At 33.8% G+C, this 18743-nt stretch overlaps 2 protein-coding genes across 2 annotated transcripts; both read left to right on the top strand.

The window, feature by feature from the left end:
- The first annotated feature begins 707 nt into the window (after positions 1-707).
- Positions 708-4517, top strand: LOC136810864 (transcription initiation factor TFIID subunit 12-like). The gene is made up of 5 exons (XM_067067455.1): positions 708-1109; positions 1609-1699; positions 2096-2855; positions 3125-3140; positions 3832-4517. Exons 1-5 carry the CDS (start codon positions 714-716, stop codon positions 4174-4176), a joined length of 1608 nt encoding a protein of 535 aa, XP_066923556.1. The 5' UTR covers positions 708-713; the 3' UTR covers positions 4177-4517.
- A 5270-nt stretch (positions 4518-9787) lies between these two features.
- On the top strand, positions 9788-17209 carry LOC136810863 (uncharacterized). Its single transcript, XM_067067454.1, has 5 exons — positions 9788-10131; positions 10658-10827; positions 13193-13280; positions 15788-16083; positions 16494-17209. The coding sequence occupies exons 1-5, from the start codon at positions 9900-9902 to the stop codon at positions 17055-17057; spliced, it is 1350 nt and encodes a 449-aa protein (XP_066923555.1). The 5' UTR covers positions 9788-9899; the 3' UTR covers positions 17058-17209.
- The last annotated feature ends 1534 nt before the right edge of the window (positions 17210-18743 follow it).

Genomic DNA, 18743 nt, shown 5'->3' with positions numbered 1-18743 from the left:
CGACTGTAGCTATTTATCAGGGAAAGGAAAGGTTTTCTTTCAACATCGTCTGCGCTCAAAGTAACAAGTAAGCGATCACATCACTTAATAATAAAATTTCTTTATTAAGCTTTAGGGAAAAAATAATGCATATTTTAGGGAGGACAAAATGACAATTTGACTTTCTCGTAACTGTTCATTTTTGATGCCAACAATGACTGAACCTGTGAAAATAATCGAAAAAGAAACTTAATAACTTGATACATTTTAATTAACATAATGCACGTTCTTGTTTGCAAGTCTTGTGATTTCTAGACAAGAAAGGTTTATAATTCAGATTTTGATGAAATTCATTGAAAATTAAAAGTCGAACAAACAAATTTTTTAAGAGAAAGTATACATTTTTTAATGTTGTTGAACTTTTTTCCTTTTTGTACGTTAGCTAATAAAATATGAACAGGCAGGATCGATCAATACGGAAAGATGGAAATATTTTCCCGTATGGAACCGCCGAAAAGCTCTATGGTTCAGCTTTATTTACCTAACCTAGTTATTTTCAACATTCTTTGCAACCATTTTTGTGTAATTTTTTTATAAATTATGGAAATAATTGCAAAGGCTTTATGTTCTTAAAAAAACACAACTTTGTTCTTATAAAAAACACATATATCGCATTTTCTCAGTCACCGCTTAACTGTATCAGAAAACTTTGTCATCGTTTTAGAAAAACAAAAATGAAGATGAATAAAAGATTTTGCATTATAATATTTCTGGTAAATACAGTCATGTCATTGACAGCTTTTGGTGATCAGCAACTGATGGAAATCACCAGAGCTGAAACAGGAGATTCGTTATCGCCGTGTAATGAGAATCCATTGAAGAAACAAACACATTGTAAATGTGGTCAACAACAAACATTGTTTTCAGCAACTGAAGATAGTGATTATAAATTAGAATGTTATAATAATGAAAAAATGAGTACTTTAACTGGGTGTAAGTTTTTCAAGACTATGTCAATACATGATGACAAATTACATATAGGTCACGATAATAACAATTCAAGTACTGCATTCGACCATGCAGAAGTTTGGATGTTCCCAAGCGCTCAACGATGGCAAAGAGTTGAAGAGGTAAAATCTATATCCGAGTAGGGAGTAAAAATTTCATCGAATCGATAATATAGGTTTAGAATTTTAAATTCGTTCGTCACAATTACTATCTTTGCTTTGAATAATCCTAAGATCCAAATGCATTTCAGATCCCATGACACTTTAAACAAGATATCAAACCTTAAACGGAAATTTACGTTAAAATTCTTTGATAAACTCAATGCAACAACTTCAGACATAATAAGTGTTTTGCTTACCATTTTTCAACGAATTGTTCAAATTCGAACATATTATAATTATATACCGTTGAAAAGGTAATTCAGAACTCTATAATTTTCAAGAAAAAGAAATCAAAAAACTTGAAGATGAAAAATGAAAAAAGAACAAAACTTTTTTGCTTTTGTGCTAGAAACTTCATTTTTGGTACAGAAGTACTTTGAAACCTCTTGATTTAATTTCACTCTCCAACGATTGATAGGCTTAAATATCTTGTAGAAAACTATTCTCAATTTCTTTATAGGGAAACAGCACGATAACGAATGGTTCACTTGTGAAGATGATTTACAAAGATGGTAGCTGTCTATTGGTCAAGTTTCTTGGTAAAACAAAACGTAGGAAAAGTGTTTCAATTCAAGAAAATGTTTTTTTAAGAACCAGTAATTTTTTTCGATTAAGGGAAACATCTGTTCTTACTTTGGTGACACTTTGGGCCTAAACATTCTTCTTTTTATGTACTGATAAACTAAAATGAAACCGAGGTATTATAGGTTTAATGATAGCATTTTTTAAATATGTTGACTCTTAATTGGCATAAAATTCAGCTACAGTATTCCAGGCCTCGGCGTTTTTCTTGAATTTCGAGAAAATTAATCATTTTAATTAATATAACATCGTTATGTCAATTCGACTAATCAGAAAAAAAGCTTAGCAATTTTTTGCCACGTTCAGTTGAAGAGCTGTAAAGATTCAGAGCACTTTGTTTTTAATTAAGATTTTCACACCTTTAGTATCGCACCTACTACAACAAAATGTACAGGATGAAGTGCAAACAAACTCTACAACTGAGTTTACGGTAGTTCCACCGCTATCAACTACATGGACTCCAATGACTCCAGCTAGTACCAGTAAACCGAATATAGAAACAACTGCGACCAGAACAAGTAAACCGAAGATAGAAACCACTACTATGCAGAAAGGTGAAACAAAATCAACAAAGCTGGAAACCAAAGCAACTAGAACGACAATCGTACCAGTGTTTCCAAACATCAACAATGAACCAACCAACAACACAACTGTCAACAAAAATCAGTCACATTCAACAGATTCGTCAAGAAACACAACAAGAGCAATACTAAAAACAACAGCAATGACCACAACAAATAATGTGAGCACAGCATTTCCTGCAAAAAGAAAGAGTAGCGAACAAAATAACAATTCCAGTCTGGGAATGGTTGATAAAGCAAATACAGTAGCACCACGTACCAGCGACAAAGCAAAGATACCAACGCCAGTGATGGGGCAAAACTTCACAAGTTCGACACATCGAACGAAGACAAGTGACAATATGCCAACGATTCAAACGACAATATTGAGTCAAAACACTACCAATTCCACTATAGGAGAAAAGACAAACAACGAAGTGACAACAATCATACCGGACACTACTAGCCATACACCGGACACGAAAACAATCATATTAACTGTGTCCGTTGTTGGAATATTCATTGTTGTCAGTGTCATAGTGATCTTCCTTGTGGGATACAGAAAGTGAGTAAAGTTTCGTTTGGCCCCAAGCCCCTTAATTAAAGTTTGAATGAATTTTCAAAGACATTAAACCTACCTTCTTGAGTTTTTGAATACAAAGCAGTCAATTTCAAGGTATAAACATAACCTAATATTTGGGGTTTTCAGAGAAACTTTGACTAAAAAAAGTTGGGTGTCAGTCACTCTGTACTACTGTACCAAATCTTAAGATAAGTCTGTATAGAATTAATTAACTGGATTTAATCAATCATTTTTTGCTCACTTTCTTTTAGACACAAGAAGCGGGCGGTAAGTTAATCACTTTATCTTAAACAACTCTTCTTAACAATTCAGTCATTCTACGTTTTGTCTTCCTCCAATAATTAGGTTAAAGGGATAATCAGATGGTTTGAGATATTTTGCCTATAGATAGCTTCTAGGATTTTAGGAAAAACCTCTAAATTTTTCGGTGTACTTATTTTCCTAACTCAAGTTATGCCACTTTGAAATTTTGAACCTTTGCTTTAAAACAATAGAAAAAAGTGTGAAAAGTCCCTGAAAAGTCCCATTTTTCGAGATTTCAAATTGGCATAACTTGAGTTAGGAAAATAAGTACACCGAAAAATTTATAGATTTTTCCTAAAATCCTAGAAGCTATCTGCAGGCAAAATATCTCAAACCATCTGATTATCCCTTTGACGTAGTGTAGAATGCAAATCTTGATTTGTTGAACACCTCTAGTAGCCTAAAGGCAAAGATAATCGGTAGTAGAGATAAAAAAAGATTGTGTAACTTTCGTATATATATATCACCATTTACCCCCTCCCCGTATATAGGGGGCTTGGAAAACAAGATATTCGAAGTTTTCAGAGGCAGCCCTCTGGAAAATCCGTCCTCCTCGACAACGGGGAGAGAATTTTTTTGAAAATTTAAATTTAAGAATCCCATAAAGCCGTTAAACCCTATCGTTAATTTGATTTTCAAGTATATGTCGTTCTAGTGGCGCGCACCAACATACATATTGAGAGGGAATTCAATTTTTGAGCGTGGAGACCAACGAATCATCATACCACAGGAAGACACTGATAACACGCTAGTATTTGAAGGAACAGACGGTAATGGAGCAGGGAATCACAAGAAAAACAATTCTTCCGTGAAACGTTCACGTTTTCCATCTTTTGATAGCATATTGAAGAGCAATAAAAATCGACAACTACAAGATAGAGAACGATTAACATCGACAAGTTTACGAGAAACTCGATTGGATGATTTTGAAATCGAAAGTAAACGGGTTTCGTTGGACGGGACTGATGTCATTTTTGAATGTGAAAAATTATTAAAGTAACGAAGAAGATGAAATTCGTGTAGGACTTGTAAACAAAGTGAATTTGGTGAAGAATGAGTGGTTCACAGTGCTGACAGATCTTGGATTGGCATTTTGAGGGATTAGCAAGGAATTGTTCAAACTGGTGTAAAGAAAACATTTTTTATCAATGTACTATTATATGGATCATTGATTGGTTTCCAGTACCATTCAATACCCAATTCCTTTGGGTAGAAAAGTCCACGTCTTGGTAATCCTGCTGGAGCCACGACTGAACATTGTTAACGATAAAAATGACATTTAGAATAAAAGGTCAATGAAAAAATACTAAGACTGAGTCTGCTAAATCACGCGCCTTAAACGCCTCCACGCCCTTAATTTTCACGCGCCTTCATATTTTCACGCGCCCTAAAATTTTACGCGCCCTAAATTTTCACGCGCCCTAAAATTTTCACGCACCCTAAAAATTTTACGCGCCCTAAATTTTCACGCGCCCTTAAAAATTTTACGCGCCCTAAATTTTTGTTTTTTGTTTCTTTTCCAGGGGATATCCACAAATTTCAAAAAAAAATTTTGATGTGAAAAGGTTCATCCACCCCCCCCCCTGTATGGATGTTTAATGGAACAGCCTATTATTCCTATTATTTTTTTTCATTGCAAACTTTTTATGCTACTTTTTAACTCTCAAAATTCACAGGTTCAGATTTTTTGCTGGTTTGTTCTTTTTTAAGCGCTATAAGAAAATTGTTTTAATACAAAAAGAACCAAGTTTAGAACTGTAAAATTTCTTGCATTATTTTACTGGTAGATCCAGTATCATTAACACCGTTTCATCAGTGTCCATAGTGTCCCCCCCCCCCCTTTTAAAAAGGTGGGGGTGTATTTTTTTTCTTCAGAAAATGGGAAAAGCTTGGGCAATTCGGTTCTCTGGTGTCAAACATAAAACATGAAATATATCTGTTCAACTTCAAGCTAAAAACATGTAATAGTGTTTTATATTCGAGGTGGTGACAATTTACATTTTTTCTTTGTATATAGGGACGATATAACATGAATAGAAGCAGTATTATGTTGTGAGCAAAAAATTAAAAAATAATTTTCAAAGGGGGGGGGGGGGTGGCAGAGGAGATTTTTTTCAATTTTCAAGAAAGGGGAACCAACCTACTAGGACACTATGGTATCATCACTACACAAAAACGATTAATGAATCAAGTATTTCGTTTGCTGGATCGAGCACGTACACGAGTATGTCCGCTACCTCAGGATAATTAATGAAGGATGTTCTCTTCTTCGCTATCCTTTTTGTCTTCAATGTTATGAAATAATTTTTCAATTTCTTCTCCATTCAATTTTTCTACATAAAAAGTAATTAATTTGAATGGTTGATTGATATTATCCAAGAAGTTTGACAGTGATTAATTGATTGAACTGGAAAAGGTTTTTGGAAATCATTTGCATTGACCATGAATTTTTCTTATTATTTTGATGAATCTTTTAATTCCCTTGTTAAGTTTGTCAATTGATGATGATACTCGACTAAAACTCATTAATATCATTCTTCGTCACTGCATGACGTCAGAACTGGGGTACAAAAGAACACTTACTAAAGGTTAATTATGCGTTTTCAGTAAACATAATCTTTTAGTGAGTTAAACCATAGTGTTTGTTTTACCCTCGAAATTATCAAATCTTATTGGTTGAAAAAAATGTCACATGACTTTCCGTGGCAAAGAATATTTTGAAGTTGACATACTTTGTTTAAAAGCTAAAAAGAAACATTGAGAAACGTGGTCTATTCATTTTCTCAGAGTTGCCAGCATCAGATAGGACTAAATCATTGATAAACTGATATTTCAATATGATCAAAATTGCGACATCAACATCGATGAGTAAAAATGCTTCCCTCAAGCTGATTGGAAAAAGTTAAAACAGTTTCCATTTTATGTCAATAACAAGCAAAAACGTTAGATGGGCGTTGAAACAACGTAGCGTTGGGGGACCTCCTCATTAAAGACGTAAATGCAAGGAGGTTGGCTTTGAGTAAAGGAAGAAGTGGTTTCATTTAGCCAACCCAATCAAGACAAAACGTCATACTATGGTTGCATCAATTGCAATTTTTCATAAGAGATTAACAATATATTTTTTGTTGTAAGAACAATTATATCTAATTATCAAGCATTGAAAGGTAATTGATAGGTAGGTGAGCTAATATTTTTTATTTTGAAATAACTTTGAGGGGCCTTAGAGAAAGGGTTTGATATTGATTGAAAAGAAAGAATCAACCAATGGGTGAGGAAGAGAAAGAAGTTCTACTACTGTGTTCAAAAATCTAACATTGAAGAACTGACAACCTTGATTTCATGGATGCTTTCTTATAAAACGTTAAGGAGGAAAGCCAGCCAATTAAATGAATGCGATCATAATTATCGAAAAAACCTTATACCGAGTTAATCAGTCAGGTACTATTGCAAACTAGGAGAAATGCGTGTATTTCGCTTAAATAGGATGATTTATCCTAAATAAGATAAAATCGATAGCTTAGTTAGGAGAAATAGCAGAAAAAGTTGATTTTCTGAACAAATTCAGAGATCCGCGTCAAGCTTTGCATAAATTTAAGAAATTTGGAGCCAGTATAGTATGCTTGTGAAGTCTGATCCATCAGTCAGCGTGCGTTCAGAAGTTATTCAACTTTTGACAAACTTCAGATTTTATGCATCAAACTCTCTTAGTAAAAACTTTGCTCGTAACGATGTTTTGAAGAAATAGAAACTTAGATATAAATAAACTTATCCTATTGTAGTAGACACATTTGCGCAATTTACGTTTGTGTGGTTTGTGTCAAGGAGAATGAACACTTTCTCGTCCTTCGACACTTTTCATTCACGCTCATATTTTTCATACGGCAAAGCGGTGTAACAAAAGCATTATTTCTCCTAATTTGTATATTTTATCCAAAATAGGATAAATGTTTTATATTTTTTCACTCCGCGCTGATAAGAAGCTAACATTTGGCCTAACATGATCTTCTTTATGAGTATAATTGATTCAGAGAGTTAAAAAGACGCGGATCTCTGAAGTTGTTCAGAAAATCAACTTTTTCTTCTATTTCTCCTAACTAAGCTATCGATTTTATCTTATTTAGGATAATTCATCCTATTTAAGCGAAATACCCGCATTTCTCCTAATTTGCAATAGTACTCGACTGTTAATGATACCTGCAACAAAGTGAGAGGGAGTGAGTGACGTTATCGAAGATATAAACTTAATTAAGGATGAAAAAGGTACTGAAAATTATAGGTATCAATTAAGGATTTCTGACTTGAAAAACTGAAATTCTTAAAACAACTTTAAACATTTCACGTCAAATCAGTTTGGGGTTGCTAGAGCTGAAAATAAGTAAACTCAAAGTCTTTTAAAGGCAGGAAATTTCAAACTCTTCAGAACTCTTTTTAAAATTTTGATTAGAATATATATCCTTATATTTGATCTAAAATGCCCCCAAAGAGCTGAAAATGAAGGAATTAGTAGATATTTTCACGAAAGGAAGAAATTATTAGAAATAAAATAAGTAATGGTAAACATTTTGATATTCACCTATTCATAGTTTCCTAGTTTTGATGGTATTCAAGAATATGTGTATAGAGCTTTATATGTCAGAGTTATCAATCAATACGATCCAATATCTGATTAATCTCATCAAATGCAATTAATACCAAAGGGAAACCACGATAAAAATGAATCAAGTTTTCTTTAAATCCTTAACAATCGAGAAGACTTGTGATAAACGAAAGTTCTCAAAAAAGATGAAGAGCTATAGACATAAAGTCGGAGGAATGCTAATTGATAAATTAACCTCTTTGAAATAATACCCTAATTTACTAAACAAAAAGATCTCGCTATAATGACTTGATACACGGAAGTTTCCAAATTTATATTTGTAAACTGGTAATTACCCATGGATATTTATACAATCATATAATTAGTAAGTGAATTTAATGTGGAAGGGGTCTTTCCAAAATTTCGGAGTCACAAAAATTCCACTTAGTTTCTCTCTATGGAAAGATGTCAGAGGCAGGAGCCTACCTAAGTCATTTTTATTAAAATACCCAGCTGGCACACAGCGTTGTTTCAACGTTCATCTACCATTATATAGACGCTGTGAACGTTAGACAAACGTTAAAACAACGTTATGTGCCAGCTGGGTAAGAACGACACGGGATAAAATTAATCATTTCCAAATAATGTAACTCATAATCCATGTTTGGGGAAATGAGAAGTAAATTTCATAGCTGTTATGGCTTTATTATGAAAAAGATTATTACTTTTATCGTTTGAAATAGAATTGTGTGTGATTATTTACCTCGAACATCCCTAAGAGTATACTATAATAACAAACATAATAATGCATGCAGCAAAACTTCCTGGCATCATTTCCAAAAGAACAGAGATTTAGAACAATTGATGGATCATTGATTCTAGGTGTAGGTAAACGTTTTTTTTATAAGATCGTCAAAAATTTTCGAAGCCTTCGGATGTTCTTAGTTTTTTGGATTTGAAGCCTAAAAATGTTCTTAAAATGTTCTTATTTTCAGCATTTTTGAGCATTTTGATGTAATTTCTTAAGAAATTGCATGTTTTTAAGTCTCTAAAGCCTTAGTATGTTCTTAGAATGTTCTTAAATTCTTGGGCCTCGAAGCCTTATGTTCTTATATATTTTGTTCTTATAAAAAAAAAAAACGCGTGTCTGTTTTAGTCTATTTATAGTTAAAATACGGACTTCAATGCATCATTTCCAGGAAGACCTTCAGGTGATATTTGATAGTGGGATATAAAAAGAGAGAAAAGATCAACAACTGTTTTTCGTTTTTTTTGTTTTTCGTGGTTTTACTCAGACGACAAAACGGGAAAACAGGAAAAACGCAGCAGAAAACCTGATCGTGAAAGAACGTTTCTGCGCAAAGCGCGTTGAGATTTTGTTTATTGGAGTGTTGAAAACTAAATAAGGAAGAAGAAGAATAATGAAACTGTCCATTGTAAATCTAGCATCCCTTTTGCATCCGCACCTGGGTTTCTAATTAATAATCTTCCCTCAACAGCGTAACTACCTGGCAACCTTCCCATAATTTTTTTTCTTTTCTTTCAATCTTGTTACTGTACGCAAACACAAAAGACACCTCAAAATTAATTAAATATTGGTTAATGAAGTCATCATCTATAAATAAAGACGAATAAGGTGCTAATATTATACATTTAAGTATGAGAAGATACCTTGGAACCGATATCTAGGATCTGGTAATGTTTTAACACCTTTTAAAATAGCCTGAGGATTCTGTGTTAAAAATCTTATACAAGATTATGACGAAATAATTTGATAATTCTCATAACTTTTAAAGATATGAATTAACATAAGGAGGTTTTTCGATAAAGAAATTAGTAATACCAATTTATATAATCATTAGCGTCTTCACGTCAAATGTTCTAAAGAAGTAATTATATATTTCTTATTAGTTTTCTTTTGTTTTGAAAGACAATAGCGTGTACCATATAAGGTATATAATTATCGTAAACAATGAGTGAGGATGAATTGACAAATTAAAAAGTGATTAAAAATGATTGTTGATTAGCAATGTACAGTCTTAATAGAAGGAAGAAAGAAAAGCTATTAGATTGATACTTGTAGCAAGCCGAAAAAAAAAATTCTCCCACAGAAAAAAAGACAGTAAATTTGACAGCGTTGAGGAGATATGGGATATAATGGAGTTGCGAATCTAGCTTTGGTGATTATATTGTTGAAATCTGTTACAGTTTTATCGGAATCGGTGAGTTTTGAACGGAAACAGAATGTGGATATTTTTAAAAATAATGGACGAAAATGCTACCAAATGGCAGCCAGTGTTTATGAGCAGGGCTGGTGTAAATGTGACTTTGAGAAAATGTTTGTTGGCGATAAATGCGTTGTAAAGAGAACCATGAGTGGTAAGTGTCATCAATGTTGCGATCATCTCAGTCATAATATGTGGTTTTTTATTACATTGGGTGAATATTCCTAAAGGTTTAGAAAATTTGTCTTTTGACTATTGAATTATAAATTTATCATTAAAAAACATGACCTTTTACTGTGTAATGTTAGTAACCTATCATATAGTAGTAAAGTACACCCCCTTCTCACAGAACCGGTAGGATTCTTCCAGCCAGTGGGGGTAAAAATAACGGACCAAAACTCGATGGGGATTGATATATCAATGTTTTTTATGGCTGGGGATTCGAATTCCATTGTTTTAGAGCCAGAAAATTCAGTGGGGATGGAAAGAATAGCACAATATTTTGCAGTGAGGATCTGCTTACCTGGTTATGTTCAGTGGTGACAAAAATTACAGTATAATTTTACACGGGGGACAATATTTACACCAATTTTTCCATTGGGAAAGGTCCCAGTGGGTCTGTGAGAAGAGGGTGTTAAAGTATTCAATGTATTACCATATTACATGTGTCAACTTTTTAGCTTGCATCATGGCACAAGTAATAGATGTAGTCAATTTAAACATAGCTGACATCAACTATATCACTGTTCTGGATTTCAATTTCGAAACAAAAGAAAGCTTTTGGAATTATGCGTTTAGTGATAACGTTATCAAACTGATCAGTGAAAGTCAAGGTGTCTCCACCAACCTGGTAAGTTGATTATTATACATTCTTGTAAACAACTTACCGTAACTTGGTCTAATGTCGACATCCCTCACTAATTCCGACACTTTTTTTTAGAGCTGCAAATAATAGAAAGGTCGAAACTATTTTTTATTTGTTTAGTGGTCAGTGAGGAAAAATCCTGATTCCAGTGATTTCAACTTTTATATTATTCTTATCTCTTAAGAAGGGTGTCGGAATTAGATGAGAGGGGTGTCGATATTAGACCAACTTACGGTATCACTTTTCTTCACTCATTAATGAAGTCATTTTGAAGGCTTTGTGTGAGCAGTAAGTAGCAGGTGCCAAGAATTATATCATATTATATGGCAAACAGTGGAAATGATTAAGAATATTATAAAACGTGGGTTGATTAATGGGAAATGCGATGGAAAAGTCAGTCTCTACAAACTTGTTATCCAGTTTATTCTTTTTTTTCTTTGGCATAGCTCCAGAGTTTAGACTACAAGCACTAGTCAAAAATAATTTTTTTGAATCTGCCATTCCTTGGTAAATTTGGTCTTTTAAACCCAAACTAATTAAGTTGTATTTGGTATTTTACCTGGTTAACTAAGCTTATCTTATTGGATCAGGCTCTCTCTTTTCTCAGTAAAAAGTAGCCTACAAAACCTATCAAAATGCCAAGATAATTGCCAAGGCTGTTCATATAGGAGATGACATATATTCCGCTCGAAAAACGGATAGAGAGAAAACGAGGAGAAACGTTTCGAAAGATAAAAACATCATTTTAATTTGGTGATTCAAGTTAATGATTTGATACCAAGAGCCATACTTTAATCATGCTGAATAATCAAATAAAAACATGCGGAAAAATTTGTTTATCATATAAAGACTGTTTCATGATGACGCTGTATTTTCTTTTAAGCATGATAATATTGACTTCCGACACGAAACTTTCTCGGAAAACTGTTTTCCAAAATAACATCATTATCGAGTTTCTTTTTTTTTCATATAAACCTATTCTTCGAAATTTGAAATGGACAGAAGAAAAAAAATCTTTAAGAATTTCAAGCTTTCAAAAAAGGAAATTTTAAGAAAATATCAAGGAAAATTTTTCGAAAAAAGAAGGACTAAATAATAATTGTATGACAGAAATACGTACGATACAATTTAAAAGAAGGCATCAATTGGAATAGAGTAACTCGAAAATCAAGGCATTTGACCTACATTAACTCCACTATAATTCAAAATTAACCTTAAGATGAAAACGTTATGAAAAATAAAATCTAGTCTCATGAACTGCAAATTATACACGATCATCTTCGTGTCAAGAAATTCGTAAAAAGATGTCAAATTCGGTCAAAGTTTAACCATTTTATGTGATAGAAATTAAACATAAAATGTTCAAAACTTTTGGACGTTCTTATAAACAAAAATATGCACATTTTTAATAACAACCCTTGGTCTGTAAATCGTGTCTCTAAATTGCCTTCTTTTGCTCAGCTTTTAATCACGAATGATGATGATCCAATCCCAAGAGGAGTATTGGCAAAATGATAAAAAAATTAAGTTTTCAAATTTCATTATTTAGAATAGGACAGTGTTAACTGGAAGTTATAACAGGAAACTTCAATACAAGGGTTTTTTCATACGGACTGTGGACTTAGTATACAATTGAGCCGTAGCCTAGAATTTTGAAACTGTTCCTCCAAATTTTCAATATGCACAATACGAGACAATGATATACAATGCAGTGGTTGAAAATTTGAAGATAGAATTAGTGGTCAATTATAATTTTGATCATTACATAATTAAAACAATTTCATGGTTTAACCACCATCATCAGGCTCCGTACCACCTTTTAATATCGTGAACAATTAACAGGGACTTTCTGGAAAAAATACTAAAATATTCCGTAACTCAAACGTCAAAAGGAGGGGGCAAGTAATTGGGCTGTTCCATTAAAAACCATACAGGGGGGAGGAAGAACCTTTTCAAGTTAAAATAAAATTATTGAAAATGTGTGGATACCCCCTGGAAAGTGGCAAAATTTGCAAAAATACCCTTGTAAAGATTCTTTTCATACCTTAAGGTGAGGGTGGGCGAACTAAAATCAATCCTTTATCTCTGGAAATTTCAGAATAACTTTTTACCCCCCCCCCCCCCCCGGAAAAATGAAAAAACACCCCCTGGAAATTTTTCTATGGTTACCTTCTTGAAATGTTCGTCCACCCCCCTGTATGGATATAAAATGGAACGGCCCATTATACTATAAGGTTTTTTAATTGAAGGGGCCCGAAAAACTACTCTAGTAATGGTAATCCTAGTTATAAAGTTTTGACTTATGGGCTCTGCATTTTATAATAATTTGTCGTCATGTTTTTCTATTCAGAAAGTGGAACTTGCTGGGATGATCATGAAGATCGCATTGAATGGCAATCCGCAATGCATAATGGTTAAAATCTTAGGTCCATCCAGATGTAAGTAACATACGATATTTTCTTTGTGGGTGTTCAGAGGTAGGATAGGGTTGATATTTTATGTGGATAGCACAATAATCGAAGACTTTTTTGGACAGTATTGCGACTGATTTCATGGGGTCCAAGATTCGGAACATTGGAAGGAGCTGGGATTCGAACCAAGAAACTCTAGTTTGTGGTACTGGCGACTGAGATCTCAAAAGGGTTATATTTTATCGAATTTTACATACAGTAAGATGGGTAGAACATTTGCAACATGAATAGTTTTCGATATAAGTCAAGCCGGTTCACTTTCATTTAAAGAAGCAGCGGGTTATAGCTGGCCAACATTTGTCACTTCAGCTTAACTGTATAACGCAACATTATTTCTGCATTTTGACTAATACTAAAGCACCTCTCTCAAATAAGTGATTTCCTTAACCAATAATCCCATCAAAAATCGGATTAATTAAAACACGTTCAACAGATTTCCAGAACACATTGCACTTGAAAAAAGCCGTTTCTTTGATTTTCGGAGCTGGGATATTGCGCTCAGCTTTCAAGAAAAACAAAGCGGGAATGAATTATTGAGCTTACGACATTAATTTCCTTCCGAAACTCAATATTGATGAGTTAGAAAGAAGGAAACTACGGAAATCTTTTTTCCAAATAATCATAAGATTTTCATCGACCAAAATGGAAACAAATTATTATCACAACGTGCTTCCTAACTTTAAATGAATGGTTATTGACCAAACTGACAATTTAGGAGGACCCTGAAATATAATAGGAGGACACTTAAAATGATAGCTTGCGAACTGAGGAATTAGTGGCTTTAAGTGCCAATTAAAAGTGCCATTATGAGAGAGCCTATTGATTCCTTTCTAAAAATGACTCACAATAATGACCTTTACTCTTTTCTATGAGAACAACAAGGCTCAAAATTCATAAAAATTAGAACAATGCTGAGCCTTGAGCTGTTCAATTTTAGACAAATTAAAGAGTCTAAGTATTAAGAAAAGGTTTCGAACCTTAAAATACCTTAAACTTTTGGACTAAAATTAAAAGCATTTTGATGCTCGAAGTATCAAAAAAAATCAGAACAGTGAAGCCTGACAAAAATTTACTGGTTCGTATGAAAAAACGATGTAAACTGCCGGGTGTCCGTCATGAAAACAATGTTCCGATATAAAAAGAGGAAACCTTTCCTAACAGAATCTCACTTATACATCATTCTAATAAGAGGCCCCAGCGGACCTTCAATTCCCGCAATCACGCAATTTTTTCCCCAAATTCACGTATTCACGCAATGTTTTTTAAATTTTCACGCATTCACGCAAACCACTGCTATCCCATCAGCATCGCAGATTGAAAAAAAAAAACAATTTCATTTTGAATTTTTGAGTGACATGTGGTTCTAATGGTGGAGGGTTGAAATAGGGCTTGATTATTGCTTCTAGCGACGCTTACTGTGTCAATGTCCTTTAAAAGGAAACCGATAAAATATGCAATATACTCCACAGTGAGATAAAAATACCATACGTCACAAGAATTCAAAGAAAGTGCTTTGGAAGTAAACAACAATCAGTATCAGAGACGTCATTAAGGATAAAGGATGACATCACGAGTCATATTGAAAGTAATGAAAGTAATCTCTTCCGTTTTACAACAACACACAAAGTTTCTTATAACTCTAATGGATGGATAGAGAACTTATTTCCACGTCTTCGTGAATTAGAAACTAGAACGTAAAACATCTTGTAAACGTGAAGGAATTCTCGTTCATATTCTAAGGAATGATAACTGCCATGTTCTAGTACGATGTGGGGGTTGAAGAATTTTATCAAGACCGAGGCAGTATCAAATAAGCGTTTAAGGCGTTGCCATGGCGTCCAAAGTATCGCTTAACGACCATCGAAAACGGATAAAATAAATACTTCAGCATGTTTTAGGTCGGAAATTTACAAAACAAGTTTCGCGTGGCGCTCTCTAAGGATATCGTTTTCAATGTAAAAACATCATTGTCGACATCTACAGTGATTGTATAACACAAAGGAACCAGAAGCATGATAAGAAAAAAAGAAAGTAATTAATGCCTTTTTTAACGGATGATTGAAAACATTGTCTCTTTTATAAAACTTGACGTCATACTTAGAAAATAAGTTATGTGTAATCTAGAATGGAGATCTTAGGGGGTTAAGTAGGCATTCTAAGAGAAATGTGTTCCGTATTTATATGATTGCTAAAGTAGAAGAAATCTTATTAGTATTTCTTTATTGAAATTAAAATACTTGACCCTTGTGTCAATGACTGCAGGGGTAGTTTAATGGGCAGCTCAGTGTCTTCTTCGAGCATCAGATAATAATTTTTTAGTCATTAGTGTAGCGTGTGGCAACAGACAAGAAAACAAACTGATATTTGCTTTTTAACGATCTCTCAGTCATTTTATCATTTTGAGGATCAAACAGGAAATTAGATACTGCACCAAAGACAATAATCTAAATACTTGTTTTTCATTCCACTAACAGATCCAGTAGATCTTAGTCACCTTGGAGAATCGAACACTGAATTAGATACTGCATCAAAGAAAAAACATTTACCAGAGATGGCAACAACTACATCGACCACCACGGATGTTTTGAAAACGTTGGAAAGTCAACAACCGAACAACCAAGATACAGAGAATAATATGTTTAATTCAACCACTGGGATTATTGTTTCAACCATCGCAGCTTTGACATTGATTTTACTGGTAGTGGCAATCATTCTGTTTAAACGAAGCAAAATGAAAAGACGAAGAAATGATTCAGCCGCCAGCATCGAGGTAAGAAAATTTGGTTGTTTTGTGTTAAATCTTTATCAAACTGCAATCAATAGAACAATTTCGTTTTCGCTTTCAATGGGCCATGAAGCTCAATTCTTTTCGTATTAATAATTGTGTAGGAACAAAGGCATTTCAAAGTGTAATCGAATTGCACGAGCGAAAGTGACTCGAACCTATATAGCTCAAATGTCTCCCTACTCGAATGAGTTTTGTGGTCTCTTCAGTTAAAAATGCCTTGTAAACCAGCCTCCACAACTCCAAGTTTCGCTTATTCGAACAAATTTACGTTCCTTGTGCGCGTTCGAGCTATGGAGACTACCATAAATGTTATGTTGAAAATTTGTTTCTTTTCGAAACGTTTATGAAGTACAAGGTAGAATAAATAAACAATCATTTTTTATTTTTAACAGACACCAGAGATTGCTTCCGTATGCTCGTTATCAAGTAAAATGGATCCCACATTCTGTTCACCAGCATTAAGCAGACACAGTCTGGAAACAATCATCACAGACGGTAGCGATCAGGAATCGCAGAATGAGAATATTTACCAGCAACCAGACGATGTGGTCAAATCGAATTCATACAAACGACATTCTAACATACCAGCTGCTTATTTCCAACAGATCAGTTTAGATTATGAAAATCCTGATGATGTGCGCCAACAAGTTGAGAATCTCAGCCCTGAATATCATGAATTAGAGATTGAAGATTTACAAAGAAGGCCCATGCCACAACGTAGAAACGATGAGATCAACGACGATAATGTACAACAATGGAAACCAAAGTTACCAAGAAAACCAACCATCCTCCAAAACATTCAAAGTAACCGACAATTGCTTAATAATGGTTCATTTGAATCTGATGAAGATTATTATAGTGAAGCTCTGGGAACTCCCAATCAAGTTTCACCAGACCAATTCGAAGAATTGTATGCTAAAGTTGATAAATCACGGAAGAGACAAAATAACAGTTAGAGTCTCATCATTTTTCGTGATCTTCTTCTTTTTTGTCTCTTGCTTCATTGAGAATCCACTTTCAAAATGTACATAATCTTCTGCTGTAAATCTTTCTCAAATTTTAGATTATTATTTATTTTAAAGGATTGTAAATATAACCTTAGTTTAACGTAAAGAAAACTACTTTACTTTGTTAAGCCCGCCTATTTGTCTAGTACTATTATTTGGTCCACTATATTTTTTCTGCCAAATAGCCAAGCCAATGGTAGTTCGGTGGTAGTTCCTTCCACGAAAACCCAAAAACGATGGGCTATTCTCCAAATTGATACCAATCGATTTTCCATTACAAGATCGAACGAACTTAATTTAATCCATCCATCGAATAGCTGATTCGGCTAAACGTATTCCATATTCGATTTATATTCGATAAGTTTCGATTGATATCCAATGAGTCTCGATTGTTATCCAATAAGTCTCCGACAAGTCTCGATTGATATCCGATAAGTTTTGATTGAGCTTCTATTGGTGTTCCATAAGCTTCGATTCGTGTTTGATTGCTATTCTACAACTTTCGACCTGTGTTTGATAAGCTACGATTGGTATCCGATAAAGTCCTATAAGTTCCAAATTTCGGTTGACAAGCACGAAAAGAAATTCAAGTGTGAACTGATATTCAATCCAGCATCAATCAATCAATTAGTAATTTATTAACTTTGATAAGTGTCCAATAACTTCGATTGAAATTCGATAATTTTCGATTATTGGAGGAGCTTTTACTGATATTCGATTCGCTTCGATTGACATTCGATTAACTTTGATTGATATTAGATGAGCTTCAATGATATTCGATTACCTCCGATTGATATTTGACTAGTTTCGATTAATATTCGATAAGCTTCAATTGATATTCGATAAGCTTCAATTGATTTTCGATTACCTCCGATTGATATTTGACTAGCTTCGATTAATATTCGATAAGCTTCAATTGATTTTCGATAAGCTTCAATTGATTTTCGATTACCTCCGATTGATATTTGGAGAACCTTCGATGGACATTCGATAGTCTTCTGTTGGAATTCACTTAGCTACTCTTATAGACAAAGAGAGGAAATTATATCCATTTGAGAATATTAATTTCGGTGTTTGGCAAGATTTTTTGCGTGCCGGAATCATTTGTTGTCAATCTAGAGGGAGAAGATCTAAACTCGTAAAAACTGCCAAATTGCCAGAAACTATGCCTTCAGAAAGACTCGGTCAGGTAGGCTTTTTTTACAGCGACTCATCTTCATTTTCAAAAGTCGTATCTTTCATTTAAAAATGGACAATCTTTTAGGGTCTTCCTTTTAGAGAATCGCGCAGAGGACGGTATGAACAATGGTGATAGATTAAGATAGTGACCGTTGTTCATTCGCCAATTTAAATCCCGGCCAAAAATCTCAACTTGGCCAATCACCAAATTAAATCCACACCAAAATTAATCCCCTTAAGGTAAATAAAGGGTCTCGATAGGGAAGTCTCAATATTTCGGGAAAGTTTAACAACTGAGTTCCAGAGAGAATATGGTTCTTTACCTTTTCAAACAACTAATTAGACTTGTCAATTCTCATGAAAGCTTTGAGGTAGTAACCAAAGCTAATTAACTTCCAGACAGTGTTGACATGGTAATTACAATGGTGATTAGTAAAAGGATTTGAAAGACGTCAT

This window comes from Clytia hemisphaerica, unplaced genomic scaffold (genome assembly GCF_902728285.1).
Source record: "Clytia hemisphaerica strain Z4C2 unplaced genomic scaffold, Clytia hemisphaerica genome assembly, whole genome shotgun sequence".
NCBI lineage: Eukaryota > Metazoa > Cnidaria > Hydrozoa > Leptothecata > Clytiidae > Clytia > Clytia hemisphaerica.
Note: the sequence above shows the minus strand (reverse complement) of the source record. Positions and strands in the feature narration are given on the sequence as shown.